The sequence below is a fragment of the Ciconia boyciana genome, chromosome 2 (assembly GCF_034638445.1).
Source record: "Ciconia boyciana chromosome 2, ASM3463844v1, whole genome shotgun sequence".
NCBI lineage: Eukaryota > Metazoa > Chordata > Aves > Ciconiiformes > Ciconiidae > Ciconia > Ciconia boyciana.
In genome coordinates, this window is record NC_132935.1 from 53,096,678 (window position 1) to 53,118,141 (window position 21,464).

The 21,464-nt window shown below is 39.1% G+C and overlaps 1 protein-coding gene across 1 annotated transcript; it reads left to right on the forward strand.

Annotated features, from left to right (window-relative positions):
* The first annotated feature begins 5 nt into the window (after window positions 1-5).
* Window positions 6-20,693, forward strand: USP14 (ubiquitin specific peptidase 14). The gene is made up of 16 exons (XM_072852665.1): window positions 6-249; window positions 2,836-2,981; window positions 3,622-3,654; window positions 5,561-5,665; window positions 7,363-7,466; window positions 9,567-9,625; window positions 11,504-11,634; window positions 11,941-12,021; window positions 12,807-12,886; window positions 14,426-14,540; window positions 15,861-15,926; window positions 16,257-16,349; window positions 17,291-17,419; window positions 18,511-18,571; window positions 19,715-19,822; window positions 19,946-20,693. Exons 1-16 carry the CDS (start codon window positions 234-236, stop codon window positions 20,095-20,097), a joined length of 1,479 nt encoding a protein of 492 aa, XP_072708766.1. The 5' UTR covers window positions 6-233; the 3' UTR covers window positions 20,098-20,693.
* Window positions 20,694-21,464: the final 771 nt, after the last annotated feature.

Genomic DNA, 21,464 nt, shown 5'->3' on the forward strand with positions numbered 1-21,464 from the left:
CTTCCGGCGCTGCGCGCGCAGCCCACCTCGCTTCCGGAGAGCGGGCCCCGCTTGCAGCGTCATCCTGAGGGGCCGGTTTGAATGAGACCCCGAGAGAGGGAGGGACGCGCTGCTGCAGCCGCCGCCATCGCCCGCCCGCTCTCCTCCCGCTGACGCCGCTCCCCGCCGCCCTTTCGCTTCCCCGCCGCCACCGCGCCCTCCCAGGACACGGCGCGCCGCCCGCCCCCTCCGCCATGCCGCTCTTCTCAGGTGAGCCGGTGCCGCCGGCCCGGCCCGGCCCGGCCCGCGGCCGTCCGCAGCGTGGGGTGGGGGGGCAGCGCCTGCGGCGGCGGGTGCCGTTGCCTCAGCGGCGGGTCCTCCTCGGCGGCCCCGCCGCCCCGAGCCAGGCCCTTCCCGCCGCCGCGCGGGGGGAGGCGGGCGGCGCCTCCCGAGGGGCAGCGGCAGCGGCAGGCTCCTCCGGCCGCCTCGCCGTCCTGCTGCCGCCGCCGCTCGGCACGTGTCCGCCGTGCCGCCGAGCCCCGCCGAGGACGGCACCGGGAGCTCCCCGGGACGTGCGGCCCGGCCCGGCCCGGCCCGGGAGGCGGCCTGGCCGCCTGAGGAGGAAGCGTTGGCCTGGCCCGGCTGGGGCGAGGGGCGAGCGCTGTTGATGGCCGGGAGGGCCCTTTCGGCAAGGCTCGGTCGTGCGAACGGGTGTCATAGGCGTATCGTGTGCAATCGTGGCTGTTTGGTTTTTTTTGTTTGTTTGTTTTGCACTAAGATGAGTGCTGCTGTCTGTCAAGCGAGCCATAATTCTGCATCCACGCCTTCAAATTTATTTAGATGCATTTGCCTCTGCTCTTTTAAATCCATTATTTCTTACTTAAAGCCAGAGGAGTTAAAACTTTCTTGAATTGCATCACAGCCCTCTCGCCTCCTTGCCGTGAAGGAAAGTTTCTAGTGAAGACTGCAAGAGCAGAACCTCCAGTGAGACTTCTAGGACCAGTTACTGCCTTGTTTATGTTTCACAGGTCTGGCCTCTTGGGGCTTTTTAGTACTGAGGAACAGATTGTAGAAGGCCTCAGTACACAGTTGTGTTGCTGTTTCTCTGCTATTTTAATTGTGGTTGGCAAACTGGGATCCTGATGTCAGTATAACGGGACTTTTCCTGAACTCTAGCACATCTGTATAAGCTGTGTTTTCTATTCAGTGGGGCAAATATGTCCTTTTTTCTTGGTTTCCATTGTTTTCAAATCAACAATTTTCTCCTTCGGTTTGGAAACTTTTGGTGGAAATTTCGATTGCAATCTCTGAAGACAAGACATTCATACTTTTCTGTTTCCTCCTCTTGAGTGCTGAGTTGCCAAAACCAGTGGCACTACAGATTAATAATTGCTAACTCTTCCGCATATTTAGCGGTAGATGCATGACTGTTAAGAAATGCAAAACTTAAGACTGTGTGCAGCTGACTTATTCGGTGACTGAGTGGGTTGTCTTCCTGGAAAATGGGAAAAGACTTGTGCTTGGTAGGTCTTAAATATGCAAAATAATAAATGCATTTTAAAAAAAATCAGAAGGTTGGGCAAATCAGAAGGTACTTTCTGCTAGAAATACTGAAAAGCCAGTCATTTGAGTTGCTTCATAGGCTAACTTAGACTAAGTTATTCTTCCTTATTACCCATCACAAGCACTGTATACATCTGAAATCTTAACCTTCTTGGAAGTTTTTTTTAAATCACAGCAACCTAGAGTTGCCATAGTATATTTACTTAAAACCGAAGCACAGGTGGAAGGAAGGATATGGCTTTCTTAAAGCATGGTATTTCAACCACTTCCTGTGCACATAGGATATTGCTGTGTGCAGATTTTCAGCAAAACTGCAGCTTGCTAAAGTAGCCTTGTGTACCTGTGATAGTGATTGGAAGTGATCAAAGATGCGTAACCATTCTTTAGAAACACACTGTTCCAGGCATTCTTGTCTGATCTTGGTTGGTACTAGCTTTACCAAAGTGAATTGAACATGCCTCTGTGTCGTTCTGCCTAATGTCCCTGCTGGTGATCCCATTTCCAGCGTTGAGTGCTACACTTTGCGTGACCAAATTTCACTTCACGTAATTCCAGTCCTGCACCTTTACTGGGGTCAGGACTTCTGGAGCTGCAACCTATGCTAGACTGTTGTCTGTATTTGCATGCGGGTATGTTGTTTGTGTGAACACTGTCAAAACTGAGGAGGGTAGCAGCAATGGTGGTGTAAATGGTGCTGCGAGGTTAACCTTCCATTGAAAGGAAGCTGAAGGTGTGCTGTTTTATGGGGTTTATCTTGATGCACGCTTACCTCCTCACATAGCTCCATGTGAGTGATACTGGTAGCCAAAACTATGGCTATCAAACAGTAGCTTTGCGTTTAAAGAACATGGTATTGTTTGCCATTGAAGGAGAACGGAAATGCTATGGAAAACTGGACTGGAATCGCACGTCTGAACTTCCTTCAGAAATTTGTTTGCAGTGAACAGTGCCAAGAGATTGGGAGAGTTGCTTTCGAGCTGCTTTTGTGAAGACTTGCCGAAATAATTTCTGATACTGTTACACACATTTATTGCTTGCAGAGTTTCTTGGTATATACGTTGCTTACAGTTGTTTTGTAGAATATTTTTAGACTTGTTGGAAATAGTATGTTCTGATGGCTGAGACACCTTGTAGAAAAAGTGTCCCTTAGCTTGATTATTGACAAGTTTTAGAGTTAAAAATGGAATGTTTTGAGATGGTATAAAGGCTGGAATTTGAAATACTGGGTTCGTCTTGGTAATTACATTCTCGTATATTAGGAAATAATCTAGTTTCAAAACATTTTGTTCACAGTTAACGTGAAATGGGGAAAAGAGAAATTCGATGGTGTGGAGCTTAACACTGATGAACCTCCAATGGTCTTCAAAGCCCAGTTGTTTGCACTGACTGGAGTTCAGCCAGCTAGACAGAAGGTTATGGTTAAAGGAGGAACTCTGAAGGTAGAAATCTGTGGTTTTTAATCTTATTTCTAACTTTATTACATTATAACATAATGAGCAATGACCATATTTCTGAGCATTCCTCCAGAAGATCTTTCATTGTATGTATTAAACTGACTACACTTTTCAGAAATAATTCTGTATGATTCATTGCCTACTACTAGAAAATACTGGCAAAAGTTTGTTGCTAAATGGTTGGGAGGTACGCTGCTGTTTTAAAACACTTCTTCACTCCTTTATACCAAACACTACTCTGCTTAGTGGTGTTTTTTCCGTTCTTTTTTAATGTTCAGAATCTGAATGTAACTTTTTGCTTTTAGCTTGTTTAAGGAAAGTTCCTCTGGCACTTCTTTGCTGGAGACTTATCGGTGTAATGCGATATAGACAACTTTCCTACAAAAAGTTGTTTACTTTTTGTAGCAGTATTGAACAACAGATCAAGAACCTTATCAAAAAGACGACTTGGCTGCTTTTTGTTTTAATCAGACAAGACTTGATGATGTGTAAATAGTTAATATTGTGGAACCTTGGATGAAACACAATTGTATATTTAGAAATACGTGATTAATATTAATGAAAATACTTGCTTGTCTTTTGCTGCAAGATAATTAACTTGTCTTTTATTTCATTTCACATACAGGATGATGACTGGGGGAACCTAAAAATAAAGAATGTAAGTTCTGAGGAATAACTAAATTTTACTACTTTGATTTTTATTTTGGCATTTAAAGTTTTAAATGCCAAAGGTTAAAGATTTAAAGTTCTTGCTGTTTCTGTTTGAATGGGTAGCTCTCTCTTAAAAATCAGACCTTGATGAAAAATAATTTCATAGTTGTCATACCTAAGCATTCTTACAAAGTTCTCACCATTGATTTGTAGAAAACCTTTTTTGGCATCAGTAGGGAAATTACACCATCTTCCTGAAGTACTTGGGAGCACAGATTTCTTTCTTACAAGAAATGTTCTGGGTCAGACCAGTGGTCCTTCTGTGTTGTCCATCTGTGACCATAATAATAAGCGATGTTATTTAGAGAGAGCTTGTGAACCTGGGCACTGTGCGGTCCGTTGTGCTTTTATGTCCCCAGCACAGAAAATCATTGCATTACAAATGATGAAGTTACAGCTCTGCCTATTTCCTTGTTTATCTACCTGCTGAAATTTGTTCTCCTATACTAAATATCTGCTGTTTAAAAACAAAGCCATTAGTAATGGTTATTCATACCCTTAACTAGTTCAAAAAGAAAACAAAAAGTGAATTTATTTGTGTTTTTTACCTATATAATATTGGAACAGGGAATCCCAAAGATTTTTGGGGGTTTTTTTGGTCCTTTTCATTTCTGTAGGTATCTTGTAACATCTGTTTGGTACAGGTTTTACTCCAGTTCTTCACTGAGCAGATTGAGTTAGGTAGCATTACTCTTACCCTTGTAATTAGTTCACAAGCATCTATTAGCAGCTTGTAGCTGCAGCTATTGTAGCAAAGTCATTCAGCAAAAACCCCAGTAGATAATATTCTTGTCCTTTTCTGCATTCTGTTACGCTAGTAGCTGCCTTTATTAATTTTAATAATGTTATACACAAGTTCTAGGGATTTGCTTACGCTGTCAAAGCAGTTTTTTTCCATTCTGTTGTCCATCCTTTTCCTTAGCACTGTATTTTTGAAGGCCCCAGATAGCCATTTTCACCCCCTTTGATAGATCTTATTGTGTAGATGTATTCCTGTTGAATGCTGAAAAACTCCTTTTCCTTATGCTAGTCCAGCAAGCATGATAACTTGATTGCTTCCCTCCCCCCCCCCCCCCCCCCCTTGAATGTTAGTCCTCATACTTAAACTGACAGGGCCATTTTGGTTATTTTTCACTTTTCAGTTAGTTTAATGTTCTCAGAACTTGCCAGACCAAAGAATGGCACTTCCCTTTCCCGCTTGCTTTTCAGGTGAAAAATAAAATTCAGAACTCAGAGCTGTGGTCCTCATTATTACCCACATCCGTCTGAAGTGTTTCCCCAGATTCTAGGATAAAGATGAGGGAAGTTTTTGTTGTTGTTTAGAGAAATCCGTATTTGAGAACTTGAGACTCTGTCGATTGAGAAGCTCAAATGTTGCAGCTTCTTTCAAATCTGAATTTAGCTGCTCAGTTATCCTTGGTTCCAAGGTATTTTCTAAGACTTAAGGGAAAGAGAAATATTTGCACTGAAGTGTTGAAGATGCTTGATCCCTAGTGGTCCATCAGGAAGGGAGCTTTTCTGAACACTTCACATTGGGGTATTCCATGAATGTTAAATATAGTCCCTATTGGAATCTGGCATTGTCAGCTGCTGGCAAGCTCAGCAGGCTCAGTGGAAACATCTAGCATGGATAATTCTGTGGAATTGTTCTCAATAAGTACGTAAAGTTAAGGTATACCCTTAAGAAACAACAGTGCAGTATCAGTTCTGTAAACTAAGAGAAAGATTGTGTTTATTTTGGGGGAAATAGCTGAAATACGTCAAGAGCTTAATGTTGTTTGGTTTGTGTTTTTTTTTTTTAAGCAGAAATAACTGCCCTTAAATATTTATTGCTATTTTTACTGTATTTCAAGGGGATGACCTTATTAATGATGGGTTCTGCAGATGCACTTCCAGAAGAGCCAATTGCTCGACCCGTCTTTGTAGAAGACATGACAGAGGAGCAGTTGGCTTCAGCTGTAAGCATATTTCAAACTTTGGTTTCTTGTAAACCTTTGAATAATGGCAACTTTTTAAATACTTGCAGTTGCTTAAAAGTGGATTTTGAAACTGTAATGTCTGTTTAGCATTTATAGCTTCTCAAAGAAACGCAAATTTATGTTGATGACCCAACTGGTAGCAGTGATGAGAAGTCTGGAAGTTAATTTAAAAGTCATCTAACTAGTGCTGTTTTTTCTTTAAGCAGGCAGCTTAGTAAATTTTCTAAAAATAGCATCGCTGATGTTTTTAAAGACAAAGTTGTATTGCCCTTGCTGTATTAGTGTCCTGAACTTTGCCTGAATAAGGGCTCTTAGATGTGCAAAATTGTTTCCTGCCTCCTTCATATCTGTGAAGGGAAACTAGGGTTTGTTTGGGGTGGGGTGTGTTTGGGGTTTGTTTGTCCTTGTTAGTAGTATCAGATAAACTTTTCTTTCTGAAAAATGAAAATAAGTTCGACATTAGTGGAACAGATTATGTGTTTTCCTTTATGAGACTAAAGTCTGGAAGAGCGTAATTGATCTTTTTTTTTTTAATGAAGTAACTTCTGTTTGAGTTGTTTCCTTTTTTTACAATTTGAAAGGCTTAATTTTCTCATCAGTTATTTGAACTAGGAGTTCTTTGTCATACTTAAAACAGTTGCATGACTATTGTCAACTGTGCATGCAGAACGGGAATACTTTTATGCATGTCTATATGAAAATGGATCTGTAGTTTAGGACTGGTTTTGTGCTTCAGTATTTAATGCTTTCCATGGCACCAGCAGGTGAAGGATATTTATGTATTTTTGAGACTAACCCTATGCACAGACTTGGAGATAACTGAGAGACAAACAAGATGATTCAGTGTCAGATAACATTTTGAAAAAGTTGGTCACATTGCATTTGTCTGATTCAAATTTTGTTATACATCAAAATTAAAGTGTCTGTACTGCATGTATTCATTAAAAATGGAATACACAGCTAAATTAATTCTCTCTTCCTAAGATAAGTGGTACTGGTATGCAGTGTTATTTCAGTTTCATTAAACTACGTGCTTTTCCCTGACAACTACTCAAATATGCAGGATTAAAAAAAAAAAGAAAAAGGCTATTATGTTGTGATTTATAGTTGTTCTGAAACTGGTTCATTTAATTATTAGTTGGGCTTCACATTTGTCAAAACTTTAGAAATTCACAAGTTGTCTGAAAGGATCAAATTAATGATCTGTTGCAGACTTCTGGAGAGGAGTTTAAATAATGCTTTTGTTTCTAACTATGAACTTCATCACATTCAGAGTTTTACTGAAAACTGATTTTAATTAAAACATCAGTGTTTTGTACAAATGTATTCATGTGGAAATTTCATGGAAATAGAATTTTAAGGTCAAAACTTGAGTGAGATTATAATTGAACTTTCTGAATGACTGCCTGCTTGAAGAATATATTCATTAACCTAAACATGCACAGAAAAAACCCAAAGCATTCCTGAATGTCCTCTAAAAGCACCGAATGATCAAATGATTAATAGAATCAGAAAATAGATCTGGAAAACTTCATAAAGCTTGATGGAATATTCCAGGCTTTATGCATCTCTGATCATTCCTTTTCTTAGAAGATGATGTCAAATTATAGCATTTATACAAAAATGGTTGCACATCTCTCTCAGACCTTCAAGCACCCTTGTAAATTTTTTGGTAGATGGAATTACCATGTGGATTGACAAACCTTGGCAACACTTGCTACATGAATGCTACGGTTCAGTGCATCCGCTCAGTGCCAGAAGTGAAAGAGGCCCTTAAAAGGTAGGATTCAGTACAAAAATACCATGACTAAAATGTTTTCTTTAGCTTATGAAATAGATAATTTGTGGAATGGTCGTCTTAATACTGGTATGGATTATAATAACAATCTGTTATTCTTTAAATCTATTCAAGATTAACATAATGATCGATTAAAGTTTATCCTATGGCTGTGTTAGTCTGTACTTTTTAAAGAATTTAAGACTGTATTTGTTGGAACTGGCTTTTAGTGGAGAGAAGGTATTTTGCCTAGCTAAAAAATAGTTCCTATCAAGACTTATTTAAAATGCTTAAACAAGCTACTGAACTCCTCACCCTGTTTTCTGGTGCTAAATAAAAGAATCATACAGGAGTCCTGTTCCTTTGAGGAATATATTTTTTTAAATGGCTTTATTGCACAATATGTTTTCAGGTATGAAATTCTGATGTTACTGATATTTGGTACTTGGAGGTACAGCAGGAAGCTCTGAGATAGGATCATGGGTGTTACTGTGGCGGCAAACTGGAATAAGCTGGAGTTACTGTCATGTGGATGTGTAGGGAGCAGAATGGGCTTCCTTATGGAATTTGTTTCGTTCATTCTGATTGTAGAACAACTTTTCTGAAATTTTTTTTTGTTATTCTGGACTGAAATGTGAAAATGGCCAATTTTTTTTCTGAGGAATCTACTAGAAACTTGAAAATTCTGAAGATGGGAGGAAAAAAGAATACACGGCCATGTGAGCCTGAATTTGTCCTGCAGATGAATTGCAATGAGAAAACCATCAGTATTTAAAAAGTGTGAGGATTAGGTAGAGCGTTGCCATTTTAGGGTTAACTTAATTCCTTTAAAATACACTGCTTTCTTGATACCTTCGTGCCCAACTGGATATTCTAGATTACTGTAAACACTAGTTATTTAAGTACTTATAAATCTTTCTTCATTCTGTTAGCAGGTGAACCTTAATTATTTAGCACTGAGAACTATTTCTGAAGTACAGAAACTCTGTTTTAAAGCTTTTTCTTGTTTTTCAGTGTTGTCATTTTAGGAAAGTCTGTTTATTTCCATGTAAAGGACTCTGAGTTACTACACTAAATCAGAGTATTTGACAAATTTAACATACCAAATGTCAAAATATACCCTATAAAACTGGCAGACTGCAATACAAGATGTGGCCTTATTGTCTGTGGGAAGTCAGATTCACAGGCAGCCGCTCTGTCTTCCCCTGAAGATTTAGCCTTTATTTGGCCTTTCCTCCTTGATGACAGCATGGAAAGGTATATGGCAGTGGGAGAGAGGTGAAAGGACTCACATGGGAAAGCTTACTATTACGGCTTCATTTCTCACCAGCTGCTCTGTTGATCTCTGCAAGGGTACTCCCTGTTTTGTAGCATGTCAGGGGGAAAGTTTCCTGCTTGTCATCTAGCAATGGACACAATTTTTAAAGTTCAGTCTGAGATTAAAGAATGCATGAGACCCTCCTTTTGCTTGAAGGCTTATATGCTTTGAGGAGGCTGTCTGTTCCTCATGCAGCTGGTAAATTAAGAAATCATTCAAAGAAGAGTGGTAAGTTCTGGTAATACGGGTGGACTCCCATACTTTTTCAGTATACGAAATATCTCCCTAAGAAAAATGTCTCACCTCTCACTGCTTTGCTTCTGCTGTGGAGGGAGGAAGCAGGCCTGCCCTCCATCTCTGTGCATTTTATCTGCCATCTATCCTTGAAGGTGATTTTTTCCATGTATCTGAAGAAGCTGTGGCAAATGTTTTGGAAAAGGAGTAGCTTCTATTCAGTCTTTTTCTCAGTTTCTTTAAAGATAGATTGAGTCTTTGAGGCAAAGGGATTAGGGAGGCAGCAGTGATGTATCCAGACTTCTCAGTCTGCATTTATTTATTGTCTCAAGGATGCCAGTTTTCCTTTGCTTCCATGAAGTGCTTGCAAAACAGCTGAGACTTTGAGCTGAGTGTGAGTAAATCTTATCTTCATTTACTTCTGTTTTGATGATTGATTTCTTTTGATACATTTAAATAAATCTAGCTGCTGCCTGCTTTATGATTTAAAAACCTGACTGCTCTTCTTGATTGTGTTTAATTGCATACAAATTATTTTTCTTCTCTTTTAGGTATGGTGGTGCCTTAAGAGCTTCAGGAGAAATGGCCTCTGCTCAATACATTACTGCAGGTTGGTGTTTAGAGTAGAACACAGGGTTTTAGGCTAGAATGTGTTTTCCTAACTGCAGATGAAAATTGCAGTTAGAGCTCTGCGTATTTTTCTTTAGCGTGTATGCCTTAGGACTTTCAGATCCACTAGCACTGGAGGATTCATTTTGCTCTGTCTTTAATATCTGACCATAGCTGCAAAGCATACATCTCTGCATATTAGCTAGCTGCATGCTAGGAAAAATGTATTCAAGTGTGATCTAGGCTTAGGTAGAAATCATTCGTATCTCTTAACTGTTTTCCATGTAGGCATAAAGTAATTGGAACTTCCTAGAACAGGCTCCATCCATCTGTTGATTTGATCATTTTATGTAGAAATACTTTAGTGTACAGTTCTTTGTTTCACTTCATGGTAAGTTAATGCTATACTCCAAGAATATGTATTACATTGATATTTTTTAATACGATTTATTGGCTGAGCATTATTGTTAAGGTGGTTGCTGATGCTTTATCAGTGGTCTTAGCCTTTACCCTAAAGATCCAGATTTCATAACTGAAATAAAGTAATGTCTTCAAAAGGAAAGTTCCTCTTTGTTATGGTGATCTGGGTGCTCACGATGGCCCCGTATCTCCCCGGTTCTAACTAGAATTCTAGTTAGACCCCTTACACTTGAACAAGGGTACTACTTGTCCACTTTTTCTTTTTTTACTCTATTTCATTGCCCCACTAAGATGCTGGGCCAGGACACTGGGATTTCTACCAGTCCATTTAAGGAAAAACAAAACAATATAAGGAAGGAAAGGTCCAGTTTGTGGGTATGCCTGCTGATCGAATTTTGGGGTGGTAAGTTCAATGGTTACTCTATACAACCATGCCTGCCCCTCCCCTTTTCACTGCCTTTACTTTGTGTCCCTTGTTTTCTTTTTAAGGTGACAGCTCTGCTTCTTAGGAATCTTAATAGTTTAAGTAATTTGTAGTTAATTCTTTGGTGCTGAGCTGGTCGAGAACTCCTGCATGACACTTATGGCATTTTTTTAAATTGCTGTGTCATATCAGTTGTCCCTTTTGTCAAGGTCAGTGGAGATACTTCATAAAGAGAGGAAGCAACTGACCTTGGTTCCTTGTAATCTTATGCACTTATTCAAGACTATCATTCGTTAGTCTCTCCACTTGTAAATTAGTGACCATGCAGACTGTTGCCTACCTCACAGGGTTGTTGTGAGGATTAACAGGTGTCTCTCAAGTGATTTGTGCTTTTAAAATGCTGTAACCTGGGTAGATAAGACATAAGTAGTAGTGTGTTTGGGGCAAAAAAGAAAGCCATGTGTATTGTCATGCAATCAGTAGCATTCATTGACTTGCACATAGTTATGAACTATCTGCACATATGCATATACATACTTGTTTTCCTGGGTGTTAAATTAAGCATGAGTATTTTCTAGATATTTTAGTTGGGAAAAATGGAAGTTTTTTCCCAGTAGTTGGTGAAACTTAACCTGCTCTAGAGGATAGATTGAGAATGCCTTCTGGTTTCTCTAGGTGTAGTCCTCTTGTGAAAACATTGTTCCTCAGATGTGTTTCAAATGAAATCTTAACTGCTCAAAAATGTTTGTTGGTTTTTTTTTTTTTCCTGTTAGCAGCCAGGAAAGACAACGCACTATGTGCCAAACTCTCAGAATTGTAATCTTTACGCTTGCAAAATCATGTTCACAAATGAGATCTTAGGTGCACCTGTTATGCCACCTGGAAAATTTGGTCCTGCTTCAGAAAGATCAAATTGGACACTGTTAAATGATCACTTTTTAAATGTTGCTGCTGTCTTACTATTATTTTTAAACTTCCTGCCATGTTTGAATTGTTTTTCCACTTCTCAAAGCATTCACTTACTTTTTCTTCAAGCTCTTAGAGACTTGTTTGATTCCATGGATAAAACTTCCTCCAGTATCCCACCTATCATTCTCCTGCAGTTTTTACACATGGCCTTCCCACAGTTTGCAGAGAAAGGTGATCAAGGCCAGTACCTTCAACAGGTAAATATCAGTTAGTAGCTTATTGTTTGAAAATTCTATAGTATGTTGGAAGCTGAGAACAAGAATATTTTAAAACTTTCCTTCTCCTGTGAAAATAATTTATCCCAGTAAAGTGTTTTCTTTTGTATCATGTAGAAGAGTTGAATGTAATATCAAGTGCTAGCTATGAAAATGTATGGTGGAATAGGGAGAAATCATCAGTTAAGGAATCCTTACATTTGGTTTGATTAGCGTAAAGATTGACAGGTTTAATATTACTAAATCATAATGCTACTAGTCTGATTTAATGTTCTGTTCCCTTCCTAGGATGCCAATGAGTGCTGGGTGCAGATGATGAGGGTACTACAGCAGAAGCTGGAAGGCATAGAAGGTGATACGGTTATGGAGGTAATTGTAGTCTTACTCTAACCAGAGTTAGGATTTATAATATTGTACTTGTGATTTACATATTTTTTGCTAAGGATTATCTGTTTTGTGAGTTCTTTGTCTGTAGACCAGTAAGTGAAATTGCTTTCTGATGCGTCTGATCAGCATAATGCTACCTATGTCATGTCAGTGGTGTGTATGCTATGAAGTGTACTATAGGAATACTTTCCCTTTGGGCTTTGTAAGGCATGTGTTGGACCAGGGTGGTGGTGACTGTGAGTATGCAGCAGCTGGCCCTAATAACCTGTGAATTTAGCACATAAGAACTTTTTTTCTGAAAAAAGTGTGCTACAGCATTCTTGGCTACAAGAATGCTATTTCAAACAGACAAGTAGCTTAATCAACGTGATAAGAAATTATTTAAAGTTTTTCCCAAGACTTTACTAGACTGACTCTTTTCCTTCTCTGTAAACTGTTTTCTGGAGAGTCTTGGCAGTGGCAAAAATCTGATAGACTACTCTAAAATTTAAGACAGATTTAAGTTGGGGGGCAGGGAGGTGTGACTTTTTGATTGAAATCTTCCTTGCTGGTATGCTTTGAGGTGGCTTTAACAGCATGCTATAAGTGGATTTGTTTTGAAACTTTTATACTGTGTAAGGAGATTGACTGTCTAGGAGAAAATGCGCACCTAGAAAGGTGAAGGAATAGGCTTTACAGAATTTAAATAAATGGGGTTATTTTGTTTGTAAAGATGACTGTCTTTACATGCTATTTAAAGTTACATCATAAGAGAATTTGTTTTACAGACAGACTCTGGAGCTACAGCAGCATCTTCTAAAAAGAAGAGTTTAATTGATCAGTTCTTCAGCATTGAATTTGAAACAGCGTATCCTAAAGACTAAGGCAAGACATAAAGAATGATAATAATTTCAGACTTTAGCAGCTGAGTGCAGGGATGACAAGCAGTGTTCAGAATAGTATAGAAAATAAAGGTGTGTGTTGAGGAAGAGAGGGAATGATGTATTGCAGCAGTACACAGAAGTTAAAGTTAAGATTGGATATATTTTGAGAGAGAGGATCGTGTGGGGAGGAAGAATGGTAGTAGAAATTTACAGGAAAAAACCACTGAATTTAAATACCAGATTTCCTCCCCAGAGAAGATTGCCAGTTATCTACTTCAAGGATGCTGACATGTTTTATCCAAATAAAAATAATTATCCTAAATAGCCTTTTTTTGGCTTGTAAGGGAGTGTTGCTGGTATACTTGGCATACTAAACGTGCACAAAAGATACTTTGATTGATTTCTTAAGAAATAAGTTAGATGCACACTGTTAGATGAGCAAGAAGCTAATGCAGCTGGCAGCTTTCTAGTAGCTTTTCTATAGCAAGAAGAAAAAGCATATAACTACATGGGGCGCACATCTCATGCCAAGTATTACTCTCTTCCCACTTCTCCACCCCAAAATCCTGGCTGTCATGAAACTGACCACCACTTTTAGAAAGAATTATACTGTGCATTTTGCTCCTCTGAAATAAGGAAGCATCCCCTTAGATGAGATACTGTATCTCATAGCTTGGTAGTAATGAAGAGTAAAGGCCTTTTTTAAAGTAAGAGTCATGCATCTCTCTCCCTGTACTGTGATGTTTGTTATCCCTGAAATAGTTGGGAGGAGCAGACTGAGTAGCTGAGAGGAATGATGCATAGGCCAGTGGCAGGAGGAAGAGACTTGATAGAAAATTTGTGTTGCAAGCCTTCAAAGCGTGATTATGGCAGCATTTGTAGAATAGATGCATTTAGAGCAGTCAGAAAAATACCTAGTTAGAAGGAAGTGGATGAGAGAAAAGGATTGGGGTAGAAGTATGAAAAAGAGGAGGTTGGACAGAATGATTAGAAGAATGTGTAGAAAAATAATGAAGAAATCGACTTCATTTCAGTGCAGAGGACAGATGCAAGGCAGGGAAAGGAGGCTGTGCATTGTTGAAAAAAACGTGAAGTCTGGCCAGCAGCAGGAATAGAAGAGCTTTATTAATTGTAAACAACAGTGGAGCATAATGTTGCAGGAGGTCTTTATAACTTGGTATTGGCAGCCAGTTAGATGATCTGTATCCTGGGGGTTGGGGTGGGAGGGGAGGGGGGAAGAAGAAAGAACAAAGCAGGCCTCACAAGCTTAAATGGTGATTAAAAACTTATTTTACTTTTTTTGATATGCTGTCTGCCTCAGCTATCACTTGACATTAGACACGAAGGAACAGATTGGTTAGAAGGAAGGGCTGTTTCAAATCTTCTTTTTTTTATACTACAAGAAGTACTATTGATGCACAAGCACAGGATTATCTTAAATTACCGTGCTGTTCAGCATGTTGTTTTCACCAGAGCAGTAGTTCAGCTCTTGGTGCATGATGGTTTTCCTTAATTTTGTGAAGCATGAAATGTACAGAAGCTGAAGAAGAGGAAGTAACTAAAGGAAAGGAGAATCTGCTTCAGCTTAGCTGCTTTATCAATCAGGAAGTGAAATATCTGTTTACAGGACTAAAATTGGTAAGCCATTACAACTTTAATTAACATTCTAAATGACCTGTGTTTTTAATCTATGACTCGGAATTGACATCGGCTGTCCAAAGCTTTACAAAGTTCCAAGATTTTTTTTTTGGTGTTTAATGGGAAGATGGCAGTGAAAATGAATTGCATGTTAATGTAAAGCAGACTTCAGCAGAGTGTTTTCTTGACCCTGACATGGTCTTCCCCATGCAGGTAACCAAGTGCAAGCCAATTTGGTACTTGTTTGTTCAGCTGGCTTTCACTTCAGACTGAGCAGTATCATGATTTAAGCATGATATAAATGGTTCCCAAAAAGTCCAAATTTTAAAATAGGGTGGCATTTTGGTTGCTAAGAAAAAAACCACATGATGGAACAATTAAACTTAAATTTAATTTTTCTGATTTTGAAGGAGGTGTTATTTTCCATGACACAACATCGTCTTTAAAGTGCTAAGTAGAACTTCTTAAAGTAGTCTGTGCTTTTTATATATATGTTTATAAGTTTTCAGGGTTTTTTGGAGAATCTGAAGGAGCAAGGAGAGGAGCTACTACAAAACCTTTGTAGTAACTGCTCTTGCAGAGTATGTGTAGAAGAGCAGGGATGGAGGCAGTGATCTGGTTTGCACAGGACTGGACCAAGTTGCATGGTTCTCAGATAATCTTTGTATCTGCTTTTTCTTTTTTGACAGAATTTAGAAGGAAAAGTAAGATAAAATAGTTAATGCTCACAAATTTAAAAGATTATGAAAAAAGAAACCTCACTTTCAGGCCAAAAAAATTCTTCTAGAATTCCTATGCTGGATTGCCTGTAGCAAGAGAGTCACAACACTAATAACCAGGCCAGGCTTTCCCTGAATTTGGAAAGGTCCCTGGAAGCTGAGTATCACCAGCTGTCTCCTTATATGCAGCTCTATCTGCTTTAGACTGAGAGTTGAGGAACATGCAAATATGCCTGTCACAAGAAACTTCCTATTTTCTTTAGTTGTGTTCCAAGCACGACATGACACATTTGTAACCACACCCAGATACAATTCATAACCAAATTCAGTTGCAAGTTCTACTGCTGTAGAATAAAATTTTCTGCAGAGAGAAACTTAGTGTTGTCAGGGCTCAGGAATGAGCCTGGAGCTGAACAAATGAATGGGCATAGTCTTTCTGACAAGGAATTTCAAAATTCTGTGTGTCATAATGGCTGATAGCAACAGAAGAGATTGGCAGAACAAGATTTAGTTTATGGTTTGTTTATCCGTGCTGTGCTTTTCTTTAAGCTGTGTTTAATTATGAATGTATGTGTTACTACCTTTTTGGTTTTTTTAACAGCGTCTTCAAGAGGAAATCACCAAACTCTCTCCAACACTGCAGAGAAATGCACTCTATATCAAATCTGTGAGTGGTACTTTTGTTGCTTTCTTTATGATTCTTTCAACTGTTGTCAATTTTCTGTCCCAAAACACAAAGTTATTGCTGCAACAGCATGTGATTTATGTTTATAAAGCATCTGAATATCCACTATTAAGAAATTTAAGACCAGTTGAAAATTATTTCTTTGAATACAGTACTATACTGAGCTTCAAAATAGGAGGCCTTGTTATATTCCTATGTGTTTGTGTACAAATATGTTCCCAGAATAGCCTGTAATTTAGGATGAGCAATGTTTAAGGTATAAAAGATTTGTGAATGTCTAAAGTAATAGCTTTTTCTAAATTCTTTTTATAGTCTAAAATTAGTCGCTTGCCAGCATACCTGACTATTCAGATGGTTAGATTTTTTTACAAAGAGAAAGAATCTGTGAATGCCAAAGTTCTTAAGGTAAGTTTTATGCATATTGAAGTTTAATTCCTCTTAAGCTTTTCAATGAGTTTTTATTATAGGTAGACAACTAATACTTGAAGGCTATTTACTAAATTGTTTACTTTAAAATTGCATTTAAAAATATTAACAGTGCGGTTGCTTTGCTTAAGTACAAAGTAGTTTTGTTCCCAGTTGTGGTGCTGTGTGGCAAACTGTGCTACCAAAATAGACTGGGGGAGGAGGTAAGGGACAGAAGCGAATATGTTCCAATACTGTTAGGATGTTTTTTGGTCTCTTTTCACCAGTGGTTCAGAGGAGGATGTTTAATTAAGGAGAGGGCCATGCTTTCGGTCACTGGACAGTGTTCTAAAGTTGATGAGAATGTTTATGCGAACAAATGCTTCCTCTGCTAGTTACTTTCATTGTCTGGCTTTCTGACTGACAAATGCAAGAACCAGCTGCAAACAGCTGAATGTTCCAGTTTTGCTTTCTGTTGGCCTTGGGTGATAGACCTCCTAGGCTGCCCAGGAAGCGTCATGATAGGTGTTGCCTGTTCCTTACAAGAGAAGCAAGGGAATAAAGGTTGAAGACACATGTTAGCTATTTTGTTTGGATAACACAAATTGACATTTTTGCAAGTGTACAGTCATTCTACATGCATTTCTTTTCCTTAGGCCTGCATAGGTATTTCCGTAGTATGAAAGTATGGTAATAATGAATCTAAATATTTATACTGAATGTTCTAATTTATGATGGTTTGTTTTTACTGAATCAGACATTCTTCTGTGAAGGTATTGTAGCCCTTTAAGTAAGTACTGTCAGCAACATTTCAGCGATCAAGTTGTCATAAATGTGTGAGAGTTACATTTAATTGGACTTAGTGTTGCCTTCCCATGGGAGAACGCTTTAATGTGGAGTACCAAATTATGTTAATAATCTTTATGCTTTTTACTTCCTAGGATGTTAAATTTCCTCTTATGTTGGATGTGTATGAGCTGTGTACGCCAGACCTTCAGGAAAAAATGGTTTCTTATCGATCAAAATTCAAAGATCTAGAAGACAAAAAAGTAAATCAACAGCCAAAGAATGTAAGTCTTCTGGCAATTTCATGGACATTTTGATTAACTAAGTCACACATCTGAAATTGGGGTACCAATAAGGACTAGAGAAAACTTGACTTCCTTAAATACGTTGTTTTCTTATTTAGCATTCAAACTCCTTGGTATTGAGCTTTAGATCTTTTTTGTGTATTTTCATGAAAATACAATATCTGCTTTGGTGTGACTGCTTGATGAGAAATGTTAAATGCTGTAGACAAACATGTTGCTTACATTTTTATTTCAAAATGTATGAAAATGTAGTGCTTCTGGTTTACCAGTGTTATGGCTAAAGGTTTTCTGTGGATTACACAAAATTATTCTCTTCAAACATTATTGCTTGCTGGCAGGTCACTTGTTCAGTGGCGTGTAGGCAGCTATTTCCTGCTCACCAACTGGAAAGGGTTGTACAAGGGACTACTACGTGTCTGATAAAATTTAGAATACACATACTAGTGAGCTAAAACACTGTACTCTAAAAACTTGGTAAAGGTTTCATCTCCTACCGTGTCTACATATTCTAAAACTGACTTGCCTTTCTTTCATGAAGAAGAAAGTAAACGAGCTAAAACTGTGGTGTTTTAGCGAACTTTTTTTTAAAGTTTGCTACTCTTTTCCTGGCCTAACTCCTGGCAGTTTCATTTAAACATTTGCATAAGGCTTGCATCTCTTTTTACACAGTTAGCAAGGAAAGAGTGCGAGTTTAAAATAACATATTGGCACTTAGAGTCTGTCTCTGGTATTTTCTTGTTGCCACTTCTGCTGCTAGCAAGTCCCTAACAAGGAATAAAATCTTCAATTGCAGAATTGTTTTCGTGCTCCAAACCTGTGAATCTGGTGGGTAGACAGTCTAGGCAATATGTGCTAAAACGGTTATATATTTGTTTTAAAAAGCGATCTTGTTTAGATTAGGCTTTTGGATGTCCAGCTAGAAATATGGTAATGGAACTTGTTTCAATTTGAACAAAAAATGTTTAGGCTTAGAAACATCTTTAAATGAATGGAGAGTTGGTGTTTGATATGATTGTGCTAAAGCTTTCTCAAAACCATTCCATATTAATTCAGCATATTCTGTTCTTTAGTCTAGTAAAAGTGATGGTGCACAGAAAGAAGTTAAATATGAACCATTTTCTTTTCCTGATGGTGAGTACAGGGAAGTAAATCTGTTTTCAAGTAACTTTCTATTTATTCATGTTTAGGTGGACCTGACGGTAGGAATATTTTGAGAACCCTGCTTTTTAATGCCTTTGAAAATTAATCTTCAGAAACTGACATAAATTTAAGGAATGGAAAGATTAGGCAAGTCAAAATGCTGATGAGATAGTCAAAGACATAATTGTCATCCATCTGACAAGTTGATGATACATAGAAGATGTGCATGAAAAGACATTCGCATGTCATGTGCAGTTGTTTAGTATGCTTCCTTGTCAGTGGGTGGAAGAAAGCTAAAATCAAAGCAAAAACTTAAATTGGACTCTTAAAACTGCTATGGTGGTGCTAGCATTGCCTAAATTTGGGGGGCTTGGAGCTTCAGTGTCCTAAGCATTCACCCTCATGTTGAGGACACTGTGCAGGAGTTATTTTGGAGGTCTTGTTTATCCGAACTGTTGCCATTCAGTGCTTCCTGAGGTTTCTTCTTCTCATGTGCGATGCACTACGTGAGAAGGGGGGAGTGGGGGGGCGGTGTCTGGGCTAGCTTGAGAGCACAGTGAAAAGAGGATATTCTGGAGTGCTGAGAAATGCAGTTAAGATATGTTGGGGACTGTAACACCTGTCTCGGTACATTTGGAATTAGCCAGTTTTTTCCACTGAAAAATTGACTAGTGTAACTGAACTAACTGTGGAGTGGGTTGATCTGTTGTGTACCTGAGTATTCTCAGCAGCGTCACTGTGCAGCCCGTGCTCAGCATGTCAGTCCTTGCAGTTTCATGGCTCGCCCTGAATGCAGACAGCAGCTGCTGTTTGAAGGAAGCATTGGCCGAACCTGTCCAGAAGGTTTACTGACCCTATGTCATCGTTTTAATGCCTTAAGCTTACTGCGTTTGCATTACACCCAGGACACATTTATGTCACAAAAATGGACAACATTCCCAGTTTCCTGAGGGGCTATTCTGGCTGAAAGCTGCTACTTTTAGTTCACAATGACTTAGAACTGTGCTGTAAATGGGGTTTTACACAGCTGCTGTGCTGCAGTATGGCTAATGCATCTTTGGTCTGCATACTGTTAAAAACACTAAAACTGTTCAAGTAAGACTCACGTAACTTTTTTTTCCCCTCTTCCTTCAGATATTGGTTCTAATAATTGCGGCTATTATGACCTGCAGGCAGTGCTAACACATCAAGGCAGATCGAGTTCCTCTGGCCATTATGTGTCTTGGGTTAAAAGGAAACAAGGTAAAAAAAAAAACCTACAGTGCTGTTAACCACCTTTCACAGCTTCTTTCATTTAAGGGGCTGTTAAGCATGCTTAGATTTTATGTACCTAAACTACAAATAATCCTCTTGTTTTTCTTGCAGATGAATGGATTAAATTTGATGATGACAAAGTCAGCATTGTTACACCTGAAGATATTTTGAGGTTATCTGGGGGTGGAGACTGGCATATAGCTTATGTTCTACTCTACGGGCCTCGCAGAATTGAAGTAATTGAAGATGAAGCTGAACAGTAGTCTTCAGTTTTAGTCATTCTGCCTAGGTGTGAAATAAATGTTGATTACTGATCACTTCTTTAACCCCAGAGCTTTAGCAAGTGGATAAATAATCTGTTCAAACCTTTTCATGTGAAGAGGGATATTGTTTCAAAACTGATCCATGTACCAATTGGTCACTGCTGGACTGGACTGCCCACTATGGTGGTGACAATACTTAAAATAGCTTTAATGTCTTGCAGAAGATAATTTTTTTTTAAATAAGCCTGTGTCTGTCCCCTCCCCCCCCAATGTCATGAAGTATTTCCAATGTCATCAAGTATTTATTACACACCTATTCTCACATTTGTTACTCTTGCATGGTTTATACCACAGTTCAATAGCTGTCCATCCTTTGCCTTACCTGGCAGTTTTGTTAGGAAGGTAGAAGAGAAACTGTTGCCTTGTTGCGTAACTCAGTGCTGCTGCCCATGGCCAACAACCATGGCTACAATCAAGTATTTGTCCAGCCTGACCTGCTGACTCAGTCTGTTCTGTTGCTGGCATCTCATGACTTCAAAATAAATTGTGATCAACAATGTGTCTCCATTAAAAAAAATTCATGTCTTGGTAGTGTAGTTAGTATGTGTTTGTTTTCACTTCTTGGGCTACCACTAATGAATGTCTCAAAGCAGTCATGTAATAAAGCCACTTTTTTTTTTAAGCTGTAGGGATTTCTCTCCTGTCCTCTTACTCTTTACTCACTAGATAAGTAAGTCTAGTATGGTGGCTGCAAGACTGGGCTTTGCATACTTACAGTAACTTCTGTTCCTTCCCCACAGGAGTACAGCAGCTGTATGCTAGTGGGAAGCTGCAGTAAAAAAAGTATTTCAGTGTTGGCTACAGCCAGAAAAGCACTAGCCCATCAACAGAACTCCACCTCTGGGTAGAGGATCTGAATTGTCATGTGTCCCAGTCCCTTCTGGGAGAGCTGTACTGATACTAGTCCATGTTCATATGAAATACCTTCAGTTGTGTCTTCATTAACATTGGCCATGTGGTGAGTTTAACTGTGCCTCACTTCCTCATGAAAGGACCCCTCATTTACCTTCCTCCCTTGGGGACACTGGCTTCAGCTCTGACCTTCCCAGGTAGTTTTTCCACCTTCAACTTGTGTTGCTGGTTGTTGCACTGCCTGCTTTACCACACAGCTTCCCCTGGGAGCACACCAAAGGCCTAAGGGTATTTTTTAAACAAGCTAGACAGTGCTTAAAGGCCAAGTTCCACCCGTTAAGGAAGCCCCCTGCAGTACTGGCTCTGTTCCTGTGTACGCCACAGGAATAGTACAGGCTCCTCTGCTCCTCTGTTTTTTTAAGGGCTTGTTCTGTCTCATGTTAAGGAGAAGAGAA